We start from the raw sequence: 20,444 nt of genomic DNA on the forward strand, positions 1-20,444 counted from the left end.
TTACAGTCATTATATTCATAACACATCTGTGTTTTTACTTTTTGGTGCTCAATAAAGCATATACTCCGCCTAAAACATTCCCACATTCATTTACATTTCTAGAGTTTTTCTAGAACCATGTGATAATTATGAGAGCATGAACTTTCTATATGTTTTCCTCTGTTCCTTATCTTCATAGACATGCTTCTCTGCAGGTCGTTAAATCTGAAGAATGTATAGCACTCTGTCTGCCCAGGAGCCATGTTTCCTATGGCTGCTGGGTACTCCCTACTGACAAGGGAGCTAAGGCACAGCTTTCTGCCTCTGTCATTGTCATTGCATTCATGGCAACTCTGTGAGTGTTCTCTGGTGGGAGAGCTCCTTGTTTCCCTACCTCCTTATTATATAGTCCATGGTGTTGTCCAACGTAGAGTGCCGGACACTAGTATTGTGAGTCTTTCTCACCAAAATTTTGGTCAGTTCTTAAAAATGCCTTGCTGTTGAATGGAATCATTGGTTTGTAGCCTCATCTCAAAAACTGTGGTTATCTTGGAATGTCTCTCTCCTTGTTATAGCTGTGGCATCAACTCAGTGCAAATTGGGTATCCCTGTGAGACCAGATTCTGTTGGTTCTCCACCTATACATGTCTTTCTAAGGAAGATCTTATTCCTTCCTGCACCCTGGATGAAATCTGCAACCAGGTCATTAGCCAGCACTCAGTCTTGGCACCTGGATTTTAACAGCCCTTTTACAACTCATTTCCCTATACTTTAGTTTTGTGAGGCAGAGACCACCAAGGTCACCAGCTCCTCAGTGTCTTTAGCCAAGCTCTCACCTTTCTTAGGAAGATGATCAGAAATTTATGTAGCTTTTAGATCCAGGACCTTCAGGTTGGTGTGACATTCTGGCGTCACACTTGAAGTGTCAGCTCAGAGCCCAGTTACTTCCTGGTAGAAAAAAACCATTCAGAATTCTTATATCTCTACACAATAAATTCCCTTCCCTTGGGTATTCATTCCTAGGAGGCTTCCATGTTCACTTTCCAATAAAGTTATTCATACGAGGCTCAAATATTTGTTCCTAAAAGGAGCCAGACTCCTATAGATTTACACTGATACCTGCATTCTTCATTTAATTTTAAAGAAGACAGAGGTTTATTGAAGTCGGAACCCAGCAAGCTTGGTCACATGGTTTCACTCTATTTCCCTTCACAATGTCCAGAGATTGCGCAGTGGGAAGCATGTGAGATCTAAAGGCATGAAAGAAGACAAGTGTCATTTGGCAGTGCATTATTTACCATGTGCCTTGAATTTTGTCTTATAAACATGAAAGATTAAATGCTAATGGATGTGAAATTAATTTTAAAGGGAAAAATTTCACATGTTACATGTAGATATGTGAATGAAAATGAATTATAGTTGATACTATGTAGAGATTACCACACCATTATCCTAAATAGCCAACATAACATCACCTGCTTCGACTAAAAGTAACAAAATTGCAGGTTTAGGCCCTCATAGTTCACTTATTTTTGCTGAGACTGTCAATTTCCCACTACCATAATCTTTAAAGACATTGAATTTTCTGAATTCAGAGATCCATACGTACATATGAATGTTATAAAATATGTTGTAAAAGACATGGCCATGTTATAGTAAGAAAACAGAAAAATCAATTCTTGGTGATTGTTTTTAAGTCCCGCCTACAAAAAAAAGGTCTTGTAATTCGTGTTGGTTCCCAACTAAAAAGAAAGAATACTGAGTTGTTGGTTTTAAAAGAGAATGCATTACTTCTGTGGTTTTACAAATGAAGATGTTGCTCTTTATAAAATGCTGAAAACCAGAGCATTGCTGGTTATTCTAAGTGCTTCTATTGTCAGTGGTTTAATAGCCAGCCCTATTAATCTCAAGGCAACAGAAGTTTGTTTTCACAGAGATACCAGGCCATATTTGTCCAAGTGTTCAGTGTGTGACTCATAAGTGTTCCTGTGCTGTTGGATGACTTCCAGGTCGTTGCCAGAACTAACCTCCTTAGACATTTGAATCAAATTAAGAGTTCTCAGCTGAGATCTTAGTGGTATAGTCTTTCCCTAATACAGTAATCCTCTCCACTCTGAAGTCCAAACATTAAAAGATTATCATGCAAACTTTCCGTGGCTGAAGACATCTAAAGGATAATAAATATTGTAGTTAATAGTAGAGTCCAAATAACCAATGATTATTTCTGTTACGTATATTGAAAATTTAGGTAGTTAGTAAAGTCAGAATTCCTTTTAAAGAAGCTAATTAAATAGAATTGCATTTTCTTTGTGATAATTTAAAAACACGAGCACTTTTATCTCGTTTCTTCACAATGGTCTAAACCATAAATGTTATATGTCATCAGTAACTTGCAGGAGAGTCAAGAGGATTTTTAGAAAACCTTTGTACTTTCCACACATGCTTTTTAAATAGTGGATATTTAGAATATACTGCCTTCTAGCTTTAAAATACTTTTTCCCCCTCAACTACTTCTTTTCCTCCCATAATAAATTTTAAGAACTTATTAAGTTGTCTGTGTTACGAAAACAAAAGGTTTCCTTTCTTATTTTGTTTTTATTAGTTCCACCATTCTATTTCCAACATCTGGACCACATCGGGAGAAGGCTGGACCACTATGAGAAGCCAGAGCTATCTCTAGGATCTTATGAATATGTTGCTACTTTGGATTACTGCAGAGTAAGTGTTCCCAGGACTTCCAAGTGTTTATACGTTGATGTCAAATTCAAGTGAATAACTTTCATATGTAAAGAACTGAATCTTGATTCACAAACAAAGCATTTTGGTGGTGTCATGGGGATATAGAAATGCCTTAGACACAGATCAGGGCTTCTAGGCTGTTAACATGATTAAATTGCCAAGCTATTCAGAGCAGTGATTATTTTTAAACCTAAAAAGTGGTGCCAGAAATAGAAAACAATAATTTAATTTTTATTTTATAATAATATAATATAATAAATTAATTTTTATTTCCCTATCAGATAAAATATTCAGAGTTCTTAAAGCAACAGTTCCATATAGTGCCTCAACCTTATTTGTTTTGTCAGCAATCTCAGGAAATTTTCTCTTCCAAGGCAGATGCTCAGCCAGTATGGTCAATAGGACTAGGACAGGTTTCTCTACCTCCTTTCTGCACATCAGTTGTCACCATAATGATTTAAAGCTCTTAGAATTCTCCTTGGACTATGTGGGAGCCTGGGTTTCTGGCCTCTGGTTTCCTTGCTTTAAAATATAAGCATGAGACTCCTCCCCATAACCTTAATCTAAAAAATTAAGAAGGGTAGCTTTCCTTATAAGACCATTAACTGTTGGCCTCTATCCTATCACCTCAGCCATCTTTTCCATTGTACAAAACACTCACCACATACTCTGAACTCATCACTCCTTCTTAGAACTCCATGCTTTTAGGTAAGTTGGTTTGACCAGACTATCTTTGCATTCTCCCGCTACATCTCTATGTAATGTATGTTCTGTAACACCTGGCTGAAATTTTATTTTATGTGAGTGTATGTGCAAGTGTGCACATGAACAACTTTCTTTGGCTTCATCATAGTGAATATTTACTAAATCTCCTGTTTGTTTTTTTCACATAGAATTTGGTCTGCATATTTGTTTTAGCAATTATCCCCATGAAACTTACATCTTGTTAAGTGTTTTCCCTCTTCATAGATTTTGATATCCTTGGTGATAAGAGTCTTGTCCTGGCTTTCTCTATGGCATCCACCACAGTGTCTAGTACAGGGAAGACAGTTAATCAGTAAATGAATGAATGAATGAATGAATTGGCAGGTCTGTTACTATTCCCAGGACTGGCTATGTCCCTTTTCAATGTCACAGTGAGAGTGACATCCTTATGGGCAACTCACAGGGCTTTAAAATTCTTTGGTGATTTGGAAATGTTTTCTTGGGTATCAGTTCAGATTTTAGCTTCTATCTGAAGTACCACAAGTAGACCTGAAGGAACAGAGTCATTCTGACTGCTTTTCTTACTTCCTCTTCCAAATACGAATGCTTACTGATGCCCAGTTCTCAGAAAGCAGCCTCCGACCCACAGAATTCTATAACAGATGTTTGCAAGGGGACCAGTCCACATTATTGAGTATAAATTACAAAGAACATGTTTCCTAAGTAGAAGGTTTTTTTCAATTGATTGGATTTAAATTTTTTTTAGTTAATGTAACTTTTACATTTATTTTAGTGTTTTGTATGATTTTTCTACCACATTACGTAGAGTTAGTTATTAAAGGAAATTTAATACTTTATTAATTCAAAATGTTACATTTAAATATATTTTGAGAAACATAAGAACATTTTTGGTGTAAAGGCTTTATATCAAATGAAAAATTCCTGAAGTACCAACTACTTTTAGGCAGTTAATTTGTTCTTTATTGCTCTTGGCTGAAGGTGAATTTGGAAGTGAGGGTCTAAGTAGACCATAAATATTCAAGTTCTAATTAAATATAATAAAGCCATTATAACTAGTGATGGAAAATTTATTGATTGATCTTTACAACCATAGTATAAATATAACTATGCTCTCAGTTTCTAGTTCTCTGCCAAAAAGGCCATATTATCTTGATCTTATGTTTTTTTAGTAGAAACTCAGGCAGAGAGTCAAGTCTATTTCTGGGAACAAAAGTTTCAGTATCTTCAAACTCTGTTATCTGGAAATGTTCCAGATGTCTAATTGATGGGAAATTTCACACAACAGGCAACAAACCAAATAGACAAAGAAAAAAAAGTACATTTTAAAGATTTTTTTGTAAGCTTAATCTGCCTTTTATTTTTCCAAGTAAGATTTAAAATAAAAGATGGTTTAAGTATCTTCATTTTTAATTATAATTCAAAATGTAAATAAAGTATAATAATGAGTTGCCTTAGGGATTTGGACAATGAAAAAGAGCTTATTTAATTTGTACATGTGTTTTTAACACCATGCAAATTTAGAAATACAAAATTACATTTTCTCCTACTCATTTTAGTTTGTCTCGATACCAATTTTATATAATAAAATTAACATTGATATTTACTATGTGTGATGCTCTATGCTAAGAGCTTTTTATGTGTTGTATCATTTAGTTCTCAAGTGAACCCATGTGGTCAATACCACCATTATAAGGGGAAACTGAGGCCCAGAGAGCTTAAGTGCCACCCTCAAATCACACACCTAGGAAGTGCTGGAGCCAGACTGAGTTGGCGTGACCATAGAACCCCTATTCTTTATCAATATACTGTGGATATGTAGGCAATTATTTAGAAAATCACCATGGGGTTCCCCTGGAAAAAAATACCCCAACTCTGTCATATAACTGGGAGTTTTTCACTTAGAAGTTTACAGACTATACCTACACACAAAGTGTACCTGAAATGTAAAACCCCATTCCAAGCCAGCCTTTTTTTTTTTTTCCTAAATAAAAATATCATCTCTCCACTGAATTTTCATTCACTGTGACATTTAATGGATACCTAAAATGCCCAAGACACTTGGTTATATGCTGTGAGGGATATCAAAACTAGCAAGATAATGATCTTGATTTCAAGGTAATTCCTATGTCCAGACCCAATAAGTATATAATTATGATATAAACCCAAATATGATAAATGCCATATAAGTCCAGTAATCCTAGTGCCATAAGGAAATCGACAAATGATGATGTATGGTTTGGAGGATCCGGAAAGGCTTCAAAGAGTAAGTGACTTTTGAGCTGGTCATACTATGAACAGAGTTTGGACATGTGGAAAGGGAAGGGAAAACAAAACAGTGAGTAGAAGCAGAGGATTTGCAACTTTGCTTTCTTTAGGGACTAGGTGGGTATAGTAGATGAGTGACATATATGGAGTAAGTATAGGAATTGGGATAATTGGAGAGGATATTCCCTTTCCCCCAAAACACATTCATATTCAAATATTTTTTAAAAAACACTGTGCCAAACAAAATACTTTTCTGGCCAAATTCTTGGCCCAGGCCCACTAAACTGTGACTTCTGGGTAGGAAATGTTTTGAAAATGGCAAACATTTAAATTAGTTGAAGGAATGTGTATTGGGGAATAATGGGAAGTAAAGCTGGGAAATTGTCTTGAGATATAGACTAACCACTGGATTTGGCATCATACCTTTGATCCCCTGGTTTTTATACATGTTTGTTAAATGAGTATTATGGGGAGTTGTAAATGCCAGGCCATTGAGGAATTTGTTAATTCAGTAGGTGATGAGGACCATTAAAGGTAAAGAGGGAGTTGTTTCCTTAATCCAGTCATCCATCCAACCACACATTTATTCACTCAGTCAGCAGAACTGAGCACTCTTTTGTGTCAGCAGAACTGAGCACTCTGTGCTTGACTCTGAGGACTCTCAGTAAACATTCTGTCTTCAGCGGCATTAGCATTGTGATCTGTATTGTGTCTTTGGACCGTTTATTCTGACAGCAGTCTGTGTAATGAGAAGAAAGAGGTTGGAGGCAGGGGGATATTAGAAGTTAATGCACTAGTCCAACAAGAGAAACTGAAGGGAGTATAGCAGTTCCTCAAAAATTTAGAAATAGAATGACCCAAAATAAATATACCCAAAATAATTCAAAGCAGAGTCTCAGAGAGGTATTTGCACACTCATGTTCATAGCAGCGTTATTCAAAATAGCCAAAAGGTGGAAGTAACACAAGAGTCCACACATGGATAAATGGATAAACAAAATGTGGTATATACATACGTGGAATATTATTCAGCCTTAAGAGGAAAGAAATTTAGACAATGTTAAACATGATAGAACTTATGCTAAGTGAAATAAGCCAGTCGCATAAAAGACAAATACAATGATTTTACTTTTCTGAAGTACCTAGAGTTGTTGAATTCATGGAGATAAGAATGTAGAAATGGGGAATGGTGGTTGCCAGACTCCGGAGAAAGAGGGGAATGGCAAGTCATTGTTTAATGGTCACAAAGTTTCAGTCTTTTCTTTTCTTTTCTTTTCTTTCTTTCTTTCTTTCTATAGATTTTATTTATCTATTTGCCACATTTAAAGATTTTATTTATTTATTTGTCACAGGGAGATCACAAGTAGGCAGAGAGGCAGCCAGAGAGAGAGAGGGGGAAGCAGGCTCCCTGCTGAGCAGAGAGCCTGATGCGGGGCTTGATCCCAGGACCCTGAGACCATGACCTGAGCCAAAGGCAGAGGCTTAACCCACTGAGTCACCCAGGCGCCCCCAAAGTTTCAGTCTTAAAAGAGAAAGTGTTCTGGAGATGGATATTAGTGATGGTTGCCCAACAGTGTGAATGTACTTAATACCACTGAACTATGCACTTAAAAATAGTTAAGGTGTTAAGTTTTATGTCTATTTTACCACAGTTAGAAATGATTTTGGAAATAAGTTTCTAAATTTGGGTGCTGGAACCATAAGGGCTTCACAGTTAACTGCTGGTGGATGGTTAAGAAAGGTGGATAATTCCATGGAGAAAATGAGATTTGAAACTCAGATTATTTTTTGAGGATCATGCTTTCTCTAAGTTCCTTATAGAGAAGGCCAGTACAGTGGGATAAATCTTGTCTTATCTGCTAAAATTTGGAGTGAAGATCCTGGAAGGCCCTTTATGTGGAGGTGTGCTATAGTTAAATAGAATGCTGGTCGGGAGCTCAGAAAAGACACCAGGATGAGAAAGAATGTGAGGAGTCACCTATAAAGAGGCACTGGTTAAAAATGTGTAAATGAGGTTTCTGTGATGGACCATGTGGTAAGAAAAGAGAAGAGGATGTCCTTTGGAGAAAGATAAGAAAATGAAAACAGAAGCAGCAGTCAGAAAAGTGGAAGAGGAAATGACACCACAGTGCCTTGACAACTAAAAAAGTGAAGGTGGTCTGCCATGCCTAAAATTGGAGAGATAAAAAAGATTTAGGATGAGGGCTGGATTTTACTTAAAGTCCCTCATTTGCAGTCAGGAGGTCTGTGACCCTTAACAGAGTGGTTTTGGTCAGGTGTCATGGAAAACCAGGTTTTCGTAAAATTCATACCTGTTAGGCTTGGCTGGACAAAGCAAGTTGGGTTGAAAGAGTGGAGTAATTAATTCAAGCAGCCAGTAATGAAGTCATTAGATTCTTCTAGGCATGAGATGACAAACTTCTGGATGGTTAAGAATAGGAACCAGATAAAACATGTGAAAGAATCATTTCAAAAGGATAATCAATGGGACTTAGTGATAGAAAGAAAAGGAATAGTCAGATCTAATTTCATGTTTTTAAGCCTTTGAGTTGGTGTGTAGTGATGTTATTGATAGGGATGTTGGAAGAGAATGTCATTTAGAGGAATGAGGAATTGGTTTCTGTGCATAGGAAACTAGTTACAGTGAAGGAAACATTCCATGGAGATGTGCGTGTTGGATTTATGGAAACTATTCACTGGGGGAACTGGTAATGCTGAACTTGAGAGAGAACACAAGAATAATAAGGCACATTTGGGTTGGTCAAAAAGAGGCTTTGGCTTAACTAATGAAAATGATAGTTATTTTTATTTGCTATAAATCAATGCAAGTCTATGTTATAAATTAGGTGGGAATCAGGAATGATTTGCAAAAAAAAGGAAAAAAAAGAAGAAGAAGAAGATGAAGCTAGATGGACGGCAGTAGAGTTCCTTCTTTTCTCTGTTGGTCTGATCTTGAATGTAGCAAAGCAATGCAGCATTTACGTTGAAGATTTTTAAGTCCTGCAGTTCTTTTATTTCAAATGACAGACTTTTTTAGAACAGTGTATATCTAGCCTTATAGTGGATATAGAATGAATTAGTAAGATAATTTGGAGACATTATCATCTAATTTTGTAAGTAAAATACAATTTTATTCTAGAATACTTTTGTGATTAATCATGAAGTTAAAAATTGAATTAACCTGAACTCTTGTTTTAGTTTGAGTCACTGAGTTTGCCTGAGGTTCTTTTTTCTAAATATTTTGTAAGACCCAACTGAAGATTCACTTCCTAAGAGCTCTTTGAACCCCAGCCAGTGAAGGGACCAACAGATACAAAACATTTATATAACAGCTGCCTTATGTTATGGTGATTTTTTTAAACAGATAGAGAAAAGACACAATATTCCATTTTTAACCATAAATATGTAAGGTATAGGTAAGTATTTGACAATATAGTATAATTTTAAGGTATACAATTATATTTTACTATTTTTAAAAATATTTTATTTATTTGAGAGTGAGAGAGCGCATCAACAGGGGTAGGAGCAGAGGGACAAGCAGATTCCCTCCTGAGCGGGAAGCCTGACTGGGACTTGATCCTAGGTCCCTGAGAAAAATGACCTGAGCCAAAGTCGGGTGTTTAACTGACTGAGCCACCCAGGCAACACTATAATTATATTTTAGTATATGATTTCATATCTTTAAAACTGAAAGAACTTATAAAGGAAAAGATCTGAAAATAGTGTTATCAAGTTAATGCAGCTTTACTAGTTTCAAGACAAATGCTAATTATTGTATGTACTCCTCGGGGGCACAATTTGTCAAGGGTACCAGACACATTTCTTCCAAGAAGACAGAAGGTTATAAGCAAGGCTGGCCACCAGACCATACTCACACTTGGATAATTGTAGTGATAAGGTCTTTGGAGTGCTACAAAAGTGCAGCTTCTCTGATAGCTATCATAATCCTGTCTAACTCATGAGTGTGCCATAGGTCATAGCCTGGAAAGCAAACAGCTTTTATCTTTTTTATAGCGTTAGAGACTGTGTTCTAGAAAATGATTTAATTCCACAGATGTTATATCCTAAAATATTAAACGAAAAGTTTGATGATCTTCAGGAGTTTCTGAATGTTTTGACTTGATTATGTAGTGCATATACTTTATAATTACATTTGTGTGATCTGTTTGCTTCCCTGTAGAAGAATAAGCCTCCCAACCCACCAGCTTTTATCTTCATGATTGATGTTTCATATAGTAACATCAAGAACGGACTCGTGAAGCTCATATGTGAAGAACTGAAGACTGTGCTGGAAAAACTTCCAAAGTAAGGGAACTCCCATTATTTCCAGAATTTGTACAGTATTACTGACTTAGTTTACTGGCCAGAAAACAAGTGCTGAATGACCCATGGGTATCTTTTGCTAATGAGGACATCGAACAATTATTTATAAATCAAACAGCACTATTTTTTTCTTGCGTCCTTAAAAAGTCCATAGTTATCTTTTGTACAAAGCAAAAGAAACAAACTGATAAAAATTAACGCTATGGTGAACAATATTCAAAATGCATTCTAAGTTATAAGGAGGATCCCAACACTGCTATGGGAAAGACCTTTGGAAATCTGGTATTCACTTTCAAAGAGGTTGATTTTCCAGTGGAAACTGTGGGTTGTGGTAGAGTTCTAAGGGATGCCAGGAGATGGAACTATTGTCTTAGGGCAGAGATGGTGCTTTTTAGCCACAGTCCCTTTGCCCTTCTACACTGTCAGACCCCCTTTGCCGCTTTACTGCCTCCAGTTACTAGCACAAGGCAAATCACTTTCCTTGCCACTGCAGGGGGCAATGCACAAAAGGAAAGGTGGAAAGGCATTTTAGCAAACATGGCTACTTTGTATAGTGTGCAAACTAGTTGTTTAGGGTGGGAAGTAACATCTAGTAAGAAGGTCCTTTATGAGAGGAAATGTGGTTAAGAAAAAGGCTAAGGAATAGTGTCTGAAACCAAGTGTCTGCACCAGGCTCAACATCTCCCACCCCTCCCTGTCTCCCGAACACAAGCAATCTCTGTTCTGGAAAGCAATGCTTTGAGGGATGGGTTGTCTGTAGCCCTTAGGGCTTCCTGAGCCCTCGGGCGCCCATTCCTGTATATTCATTCTGCATGTGGCTGCTGCATTGGTGCATGTGAGCCTCAAAGAATGAACTCTGGACCTCCCAGGAGTCGCTTTGTTTGTATCTACGAAGCCCAAGTCATAATATTCTCAAGGATGGTTTGGAAAAGCCATGGGGATGTTTAAAAAACATTGAGGTGATTTCAAACTGAATTCTAAAATGAAGAATGAAATGGGAGCAATTCAAGGATGGGGCATAAGAAAGGCATGTGATGCCTGCTAACTGTGACTATAGCTTCTGTTACCTCATTCTTAGCAATACTTGAGAAGTGTGGACTTTCTGATGAATATCATTTATCTTTTTTTTCTTTTTTAAAGGAGTCATCTTTTTTTTTTTAAGATGTTCTTTATTTATTAGTCAGAGAGAGAGTGTGTGTGAGCATGGGTGGGGGATGGGGCAGAGGGAGAAGCAGGCTCCACGCTGAGCAAAGAGCCTGATGGGCTCCATCCCAGGATCCTGGGATCATGGCCAAAGGCAGGCGCTTAACCGATGAGCCACCCATGTGTCCCTGAGTATCATATATCTTGTAGACTTCTCTCACAGGGCTGTTTTAATTCTAAATCTGAACTTGGAGCTTGAATAATATGAAAGAAAACTACTCTAATTTCTGGAAGTTATGTCTCTCTCTTTTACCTTCTCTCAGACTGGTTAGATTAGGCTCTCCTCTTCTCATAGTTACTTCACCAACCCCATGTTCCTTTCCAGCACAGCGGTGATATGAAGTATATAGCCTGTTGATATAAGTCATGAAACCACACTCCTTCCTTAGATGTCATCATGACTTTTATATCCCATTGGAGCAGATTGTGACTTTAGCAAAAGATAGGAGAAAAAAAAGGATGCTGCTAGTTATTCCCTGCTACTATTTAAGTATCTATCTGAAAAGTTTTAATTGAAGCCAAAATGCCTTTTCTTCTTTTATCTTTTAAAGCAAATCCAGTTGCTCTTTTTCTTCTTCCCTGAAGTTTGTTTTGGGCTCTGTATGTGTGTAACTTTATATTTTTATTAAGATTGCCAATAGTCTGATTTACTTCTTTGAACCAGGTAATATGCCAAATAGCCCTTTTTAAGCACAGAATATGTTGTCTTGATTAATGTCTAAGGTATGTTCATCTCTTCGCTAATCTTTTAAAAAGTAAAGGCCCCGTTCTTTACCATTTAACTTTGAATTTACATCTTTGATTTTGCTAGATGACATTTCTGTCTGGTTTCTCTGGAACAGGAAAGAAAAGATTTGAAATATTTCATCTGTTGTTCAGATCAAGCAGTTGAGTTTTTTCTGGTTGTTTTTAATGCTGCTGTAGCTAAAATGTTCAAAATGCTTTATTGTGGAATACCCTGATTCATCTAGTTACTAATATCTTCAGTTTTGCTCTGTCAGATTCATTCCATTAAAATAATAGAGATATGTGTTGAGGGAAGTGGTAATTGAAAAGCAGCAGAAGAAAGACATATTGTTCTGTGTGATATCCCCTATGTAACTTTATTAAATTTATATGGAATTAATATGAAGGAAAGGTTGAGATTGCATTTCCTTCTGGCTATGATTTAACAAAGCAGTTATACTGTTGAACAAGAAAATGTTAAGATATTTCTTTGTTTCTCAAACAAATTTTCAAAAAACATATGTTCCTATGAAAACATATACTAATATTTTGCAATAATGTGAGATGTTCTGATTAGATGTTTTTTAAAATGCTAATTTAGATTTTAAGTGAACCCTGTGAATCCCAGGATATGCCTTTCCTATCACTTGAAAATGTCCAAATCCAATGGGGAATAGCAATCTAGATTCTTGTCTGCAATTTTTCTTTTGTGTCTTTTTCCTTAATTGATTCTAAATTAACTCTTAAAAAGAGAATAAATGCTCTCAGGGTTTGCCAGACATTTATCACCTTATGTAATAAAAGGTTTACTCGGAAATGGGAGCTTAGCCAGTGGTGTGTTGGTAAACTGCATCTCAAATAAATAAAGCCTTAATTGTAATGTTTTCTCATTCCTGTGGTGTAAAATACTTACAGCCAGTCCGATTTTAAACTACGAAGGCAACATCGCTAAACAGGACTTTAGAAGAGATGGATACAATCAGTTACACAATTTGGGCTCTAGCTTGACATTCATCCTAAATACAGCCTTTCACCATCATGATAATCCTCCTGAATATACCTCTACCTCCCTATGTTAGACTGGACCCTGTCAAGAGCAGAGGGCATAAACTTTGGGTCTTTATTGGTTTATAGTCAAGGATTCATGATACATTAACTATAAGGCACTATATACTAAGAGCCTTATGAGAATGATTTATAGGAATTTAGAAGAAGAAATGACGTCTCGTTGGTAGCATCCAGGGGCTTTGAGAGAGGAAGAGTGCTTGGTCTTAAAGAGTAAAATTCTAATAAATAGTGGGTTGGGGGTGAGGGAAAGGAGAACATGGGTACAGTATAGTATAATGGTTAGTTGCATAAAATCATACAGTTTAGGATATTGAGGGGGGATGTGTGTGGGGGGTTAAGTGTATGTGCAGTAGAAAGAATAAGGATACCATTTCTAAAAATTTTTGCAAGAGTCCAGAATATAAACATTTACCAAGTGCTTTTGGAAGGGATTGTGAGGATCTGTTTAAACTTGCCCACCCATTTGTGAAGGCCACAGTGAAGAATAAATATCCTCAATTAGCAAAGGAAATAAAGAAGAAATAGAGCTTAAAGTCAGTAGTTTGTCAGCCTGTACTCTGCTGAAACATCAAAGAAATTGGGAAGTCTGCAGTGGGATCAACAATTTGAACTTAGGATACGTTCATCTATATATTTTATTTTCCTTTCTTTTGTACTCAAGTAACTTGTTATGCTATGTGCAAAGTTTAGAAACTGAGCATACTAGGTTCCTTTTTTAAAAAAGTTGTTCCTAAGCAAAATAAGTTTTACTGCCATCTAAGGATCAAAGAAAATGGCAAAAATCTTTTGTGGCTGTCATGTAACCATTGAGCACTGTTCTATCCACTAATGAAAATTAGTAAGAGCTTCAGCAGTATTTTAGGAGGGAGAGGGGAGGGAAAGGGAGACCGAGAGAGAGAAACTTGGGTCAATATTAACTGGGATTTAGACCATTCAGCTCTGAGTATACTTCATATACATATACTTGAATAAGAACATTTATGCCTTTACTCCTTTCAGGAAGATTAAGGCCTTATCTTGGATTTCTCAAAAAAAAATTATTTTTTGTCATGGTTTTAGAGCTTTTATTACTTTTATTGTCTTGCCATGACCTCACCAATGACTATCTAATAAGAATTACATCATCAATTCGTATATATGGTTTATTTTATGTATTTATATAGTGTATGGCTTTCAAAAATCTCTCAATTTCCATTGAGATTCTCTAGACTCTGTAAGAAAAGGATCACACAGAAGGAGCAAGTCCTTTCTTGATAAAAATAGCTGTCTGTAATCTGAGTGTGCCTTTGTCTTGGTTCAGATGTTCCATTTGTTCTTCTGACCTTCTGGTGACTTCTGAGAGAGCTTTATTTATAAAGAATATAATATGCCTACCTTTTTTGGGAAAAGAAAAACCATACCTTGTAATTGCTGTGGACTGAGAATACATATATTAAAGAAATATATTTTTATATCTGTTTGACTTTTTTAACCTAGAATTTTGATAATTTTTTATCAACCTCCTTATTTTTGTAATATTCCCTATCACTTACTGTGACTCAGTATTTTTTATACCAGTAAACAATAATTAAGAGCAAAACTTTTAACATGTCTTTCATATATTTAATAGAAGGTATACTTACTGAATTTCTGATAGAAACCTCTCATAAATATGTGAAAGAACTTCAAACATGGTATTTTCCTCATAGGGAAGAGCAAGAAGAAACTTCTGCAATCCGAGTTGGTTTTATCACATATAACAAAGTGCTGCATTTCTTTAATGTAAAGAGTAACTTGGCCCAGCCTCAGATGATGGTGGTAACTGACGTTGGAGAAGTCTTTGTTCCTCTGTTGGATGGTTTCCTTGTCAACTATCAAGAATCCCAATCTGTGATTCACAAGTAAATATCAAGTGTTTTATAATTTAGATACGAATGAGGTATCGTTTTTAATTGTTTTGACTCAAGCATTGTTTTGTTTTGTCATTGACAAGGGGCTTTTAACACATGGGTTATAAAACTCCATTGTTTATGTTCTATTTTAAATGTATACCAATATCTAAAAGTAGGCGTTTTGTTCTGTTTTGTTTTGTTTTTAGAGAGAGAGAGAGAGAGAAAGAGATAGCAATGGGGAGGGGCAGAGTGGGAGAGAGAGAGTCTTAAGCAGGCTCCATGCCCAGCATGGAGCCCAGTGTGGGGCTTGATCTCATGACCCTGAGATCATGACTTGAGCCGAAATCAAAAGTCAGATACTTAACTAAGCCCCCCAGGTGCCCCAAGGAGGACTTTTTTTTTTTTTTTTTTTTTTTTTAATACTCATACTCAACCAGACTGGTCCCTTCTCTTTGCTGGAGAGAGATATTTCCTGCATATAAATGAGTGTATTCAATGATGATGGTAATAACTGAAGGTATAGCCACTGTTCCAAGAATTTATAGTTGAAGAAATAAAAAATGTAAATGGTGAAAAAATATTTACAAAAGATACGCTTTTGTAAATGTTCCAAACAAATCATAAATTTTGGTTCCAAAACATGCCAGGATATCATTCCCTACGGAATAGCCTATGAAAGTCACCCATAGGTGTTTAGTGTGAAATAAATACCAGATGTGTTTAGGCTTGAAATGCTAGTGATTTATTTTTTGAAGTTTATTACAAATATGCCAAACATTTAAAAACTTTTACTCATTCATGTCTTATAGTTTATTGGACCAGATTCCAGAGATGTTTGCAGACTCTAATGAAAATGAGACTGTCTTTGCTCCTGTCATCCAGGCTGGCATGGAAGCACTAAAGGTGAGAAGTCTTTTTTTAATTGCTAGTAAATAAATTTTAAAACACACACACACACGCATACGCACACACAGGAAGTTTCATCTATGAAAGAAAATACAGCCTTCTTTAAAACATGTAGTTTGCTAGAGGTTGTTCCAAACTTCCCTACAAATCTTAGAAGGAAATGGCCTAAATCATGGATTGCTCCCAGCGTTTACATTCCAGAACTATTAGCATCTGAGCAACTGATTTTGTCAGGGTTTCCAGTTTAACTCCTCCCTTTGGCTTTTATATGAACTTTATATGATCTATTTTTAAATTACTTCAACAATATCCAAACCAGATAGGGAGGGAACAATACCCATATCACCCTCTCCTTCCTTGGGGTTTTCAAACATTCAAGGGCAAGGCCTGTGACAGGCAGTGACAGATGTGCATGCCACACAGGGCCTTGCTGAATGCCCAGAGCAGATGCAAGGTTGGCCATGGCTTCAGTTGGGAAGCTGAGCCCTAATGACTCCGGTCATTTTCATAGTAATAAAGACAGAACTCTGAAAAAGACAAAATGATTGAAAAGTTCTGACTGTTGATCATTGTTACCTTAGCACCAAGAGTCAAACCACTTCGACCTGCACAGCTTAGTGCCTAAAAAATTGATTTTCAAATTTGATTATTAAAGTTAAATTGAAATTAACTTTTAAAATAAAATGACTGGTAATAATAACAATAACAGTAGTGATAATAACAAACAGCAAGAATATTGCTAAAGAACCAAATTTATGAAATATTCTACAGAAATTTTGTGTCTAAACATTGTAATTTTGTTTTGTTTCAGGATTTCATTTATTTATTTGACAGAGGGAGGGGCAGAGGGAGAATCAGACTCCCCTGCTGAGGAGGGAGCCCAATGTGGGGCCTGATCCCAGGAACCTGGGATCATGACCTAAGCCAAAGGCAGATGTTTAACCGACTGAGCCACCCAGGTGCCCCTGTAGTTTGGTTTTAGTACAGTGAGTCTTGCTTGGGTTTTCTGATCTTCAGAGTACTCACCGAATAAAAAATTACAGATGTCCCTTAAAAATCTTCAGAATACTGTCAATTTAACATAAAATTAAAAATAAATTTTACATCATAAAGTGATATGGACAAGTTAGGGTCCATCTAGTGGAAACCAATACTAATCATTGGTTGGGCTACAGAACGACATGGAAATTCCTATTTTATTCCATATTGAAGAAAAAAATATTTTCCATTTCTATTTGGAAGAGTTATATTATTGTTCTCTCTTCCAGTAAGGTGTCTAGAAATGCTAGGTAAATTTCCTGATATATGGCCATCAATATATGAATCTATGAGTCTTTCTACTCTAAGAAATTAGTATTGGGTATAGGACTGTATTCATGTGCTCTTGCCTGAGAAGAAAGATGAGTGGATATTCGTAAGCCAGCACATCATCAGTTAAGACAGTAGAGTGGTAAGAGGAGCGCGGGCATGGTTTCTACAGCATCCCAGCCCAGCCCTAATTTCATTTCTGAAAGGGAGCAATGATGGGTTCCTACTGCCAGTCCACGAGAGATCTAGAGGCTTTTTAGCAGCTTGAAAGACAAAATCGATAAATGAGATTTGTCCACATGCATTCCATGTGTCTGAAATGTGGTGTTACCTAGGATACATTACTGGGAAACCACTGTGTTTGGTAATAACTGTAATGCTCTTCATAGTTACTCATGCACTAATAGCTAGAGCAGTCAGCATCCTCTGTGCTCATTTACCAGAGGCCAGTTCATTTCATCCAGTGTATTTTTGTATCTTTTGCATATTATTTTTTGTTATATTTGCAATTTTATTTTTAGAGTAATTAATGTACTCTTTCATACTGAAGTTTAAAAATGAGAACCAATATCTAAATATAACAACTCAGAATAACTTCACAAATATCAAAGTTAGTAAATTGTGGAATTCTTACAAAATGTTAAGAACTGTCAGGTTGCCTGGCTGGCTTGGTTGGTGGAACATGTGACCCTTGATCTCAGGATTTTGAGTTTGAGCACCAAGTTGAGTGTGGAGATTCCTTAAAAATAAAATATTTTAAAAGTAAAAGAACTACCTTTATAGAAGGGGAAGAATTGTCTTTTAACAAAGATAGGGAACTGCCTTTTATCAAGTGACACTGCTGGACATAAGTTGGTGGCAGTTACTGTCCTGTGCCTGCTGGCCCCTGTCTTCGTGCAAGGTGGAATGGTGCTCCACCACGCTGTGGAAGAAGAAGCCAGACAGTCACTCCTTGATTAAGGAGTCATGGGCTCACGTGTGAAAAGGTGCCTACTTTTTAAAAATGCAGATTTCTGGCTCCTCTCCCAGAGATGCTGACTCATCAGCTCCCCATTTGATCACCCATATTTGGGAACCACCAGCAAAAGCAATTATTATTCATTGTGCAATCCCTGAGAACAGCCTTACATTATGGTATCTCACCAGGAAATTCAGTACCTGACCTGTACGACTTCGCATGTTACTTTTGCACTAGGAATGCTTTCACTTAACCATGATTAAAATCTTGCCCTAAGCTTTTCATTAGCAATTAGATTAAGAGAAAACACTGTGAGGAAAGTTTCTTTCTTGTGTGCAACATTAAATGAAGATTTTATTGCATATTAATCAATTTCTTACGTGTGGAAAGATTTACTAGCTAGTTCCCTAGAGTCAGTTTTTACAAGCATTATAACTCCTAATATTCCTTCTAGCCTTAACTACCAAGAAAGATACCAATAATACTTGGGGTAGATTTTCCATTTTAATTACTTCCTTTCCATGACCTTCTTGCTATTTTCTAGTTCTTTACATTTACCTTGGTGATTCTTTTGTATGTATATCTTTAGCTGTCAATTTCTTCCAAACGTATTTATAAGTAGGTAGTTGATACCAAAAAAAAAACCCAACTTAATGAGAAGCTTCTCCTTCATTTGCCAGAAAGATTCTGGGTGGTTATAATTCACTGTATGAGAGCAGAGACCACTGTAGTACAGTTGGAACTCATGTGCAGTTTATGCTTTCTGCCTTAGAGAAACCTGATTAGGTTTCAATGAAGAAAACAATTTTTCCAAATAGGATAAAAATGTGTGTGTGTGTGTGTGTGTGTGTGTGTTCTCTGCCTCTCACACTGAGAGTATCTCATCATCTCTTCAGGCCTCCTGTGGCTAAAAAGCAGTCAGGTTTACGTGTGGGTAACTTGCATACACGGGCCCTACGCTGCTTGCCTGAAGTCATTATTAGGCAAAGAGCTAACATTTTTGAGAATTTGCAGGATAGTATCTAAATACCGAGACCACATCATTCATTCTCTTGTTCTTTCAATCAAGAAAGATCTATTCAATGTTTTGTTAGGCAATGTGAAGACTACTGTTTCTAGTTCTAAGTTGCTTACAATGTGGTAGAAAAAACATTAACTCTGTAATACAAGGCATATTTATTGCTTGTATTGCCCAAAAGAGGAGGAGTGGGGGAGAGCAAAGAGTAACTTTGGAAAGACCAGGACTGTGGCTGGCCAGCTGGAGTGCTCAGGGGATTATGACAAGAGGCCAGAGATGAGAGTCTCATCTTCTGTGGACAGGGCATAAAAACTGAAAGAACATCGAAGTGCAGTGTTTTTTGTGTATCCACGTGAAGACATTTGAAAACTGGACTCCTCCATTTGAATTATAGCTTTATAGCTAGACGCCAAGGTAAATCTGTGTATAATTAGTTGTAATAAACCTCTTGAAGCACAGAGAGACAACAAAAACTAACAACACGTGCTAATTTGTCACAAAGATAAAGAAGGGAAAGTTTGGAAAGTTCTTATACATATTTTCTTAAAAGTCTCTGAACTATTCAACTGCAGGCTTCAGTACACTTTTCTTGTTCTCTTAGTGCCTTTTTTTCCATGTAGTCCTTCAAAGTCTGCATCTCTTCTCAAAATCTGACACTCATAACTCAACTGCATGTGAATTTCTGGTGTTGTATTGACTTGGCTGAACAATAGTTTTCTGAGTTAGCTATTAACTTCCACCAGAAAACTAGATAAGTAGAATTAGGCAACAAATTAGAAAGAAGTGGTCTTTAATGGTTATGCTTCAAACATATCACAAGTTGGGGAAATTTATCTTTAAGTTATCTTAATGTATTTCTACATTTGATTTCAAGGTGTGATACATCACAACATTCCTTCTAAAATTTAAGGAGCACCTATAGAGTGAAAGCACTATCTAGACCCAGTAGGGCTTAGAGAAACACACTGTAGAGAAATCAGGGACCTTCTTTCTTCATAAGCCTGCAACCTATAGAAGACCATAGGATATATAAAGTTGTGATTCATTATCATTAAATTTGATCTGCAAAGTAGAATGGAGATAGAGGAAGGTGGAAGGCAACCAGTGCTGTCAAGGGTGAAATTAACATGTATCTCAGAGGAATAGACATTGGAATTAAATTTTGGGTAATGGGTTCTCTAGGCCAGCCTTTCTCAACCTGTTTTCCATCATAATAAAAATGACAGATGTCATTGTCATTTATCAATTCTATATGGTACATTAATGTGGACACAGTCAGGTTTTGGTAAAACCATCAGAGATTTATCAGGATTTAGAGCATAGAATGCCCTAGGAGCTTTTTCTTTTATTGCTTC

The 20,444-nt window shown here is 36.6% G+C and overlaps 1 protein-coding gene across 5 annotated transcripts in view; it reads left to right on the top strand.

Moving 5' to 3' along the window:
- SEC24D (SEC24 homolog D, COPII coat complex component) overlaps positions 1-20,444 on the top strand; it is a 105,491-nt gene that overhangs the window by 61,017 nt on the left and 24,030 nt on the right. For all 5 annotated transcript variants that reach the window (XM_082727373.1, XM_082727374.1, XM_082727375.1 and 2 more), the window contains exons 10-13: positions 2,582-2,697; positions 9,889-10,013; positions 14,717-14,908; positions 15,709-15,802. In XM_082727373.1, coding sequence (XP_082583499.1) covers positions 2,582-2,697; positions 9,889-10,013; positions 14,717-14,908; positions 15,709-15,802 — 527 coding nt within the window. The remainder of the gene's footprint in view (positions 1-2,581; positions 2,698-9,888; positions 10,014-14,716; positions 14,909-15,708; positions 15,803-20,444) is intronic.

The sequence above is a fragment of the Mustela nivalis genome, assembly GCF_964662115.1.
Source record: "Mustela nivalis genome assembly, chromosome: 4".
In the NCBI taxonomy this organism is placed as follows: domain Eukaryota; kingdom Metazoa; phylum Chordata; class Mammalia; order Carnivora; family Mustelidae; genus Mustela; species Mustela nivalis.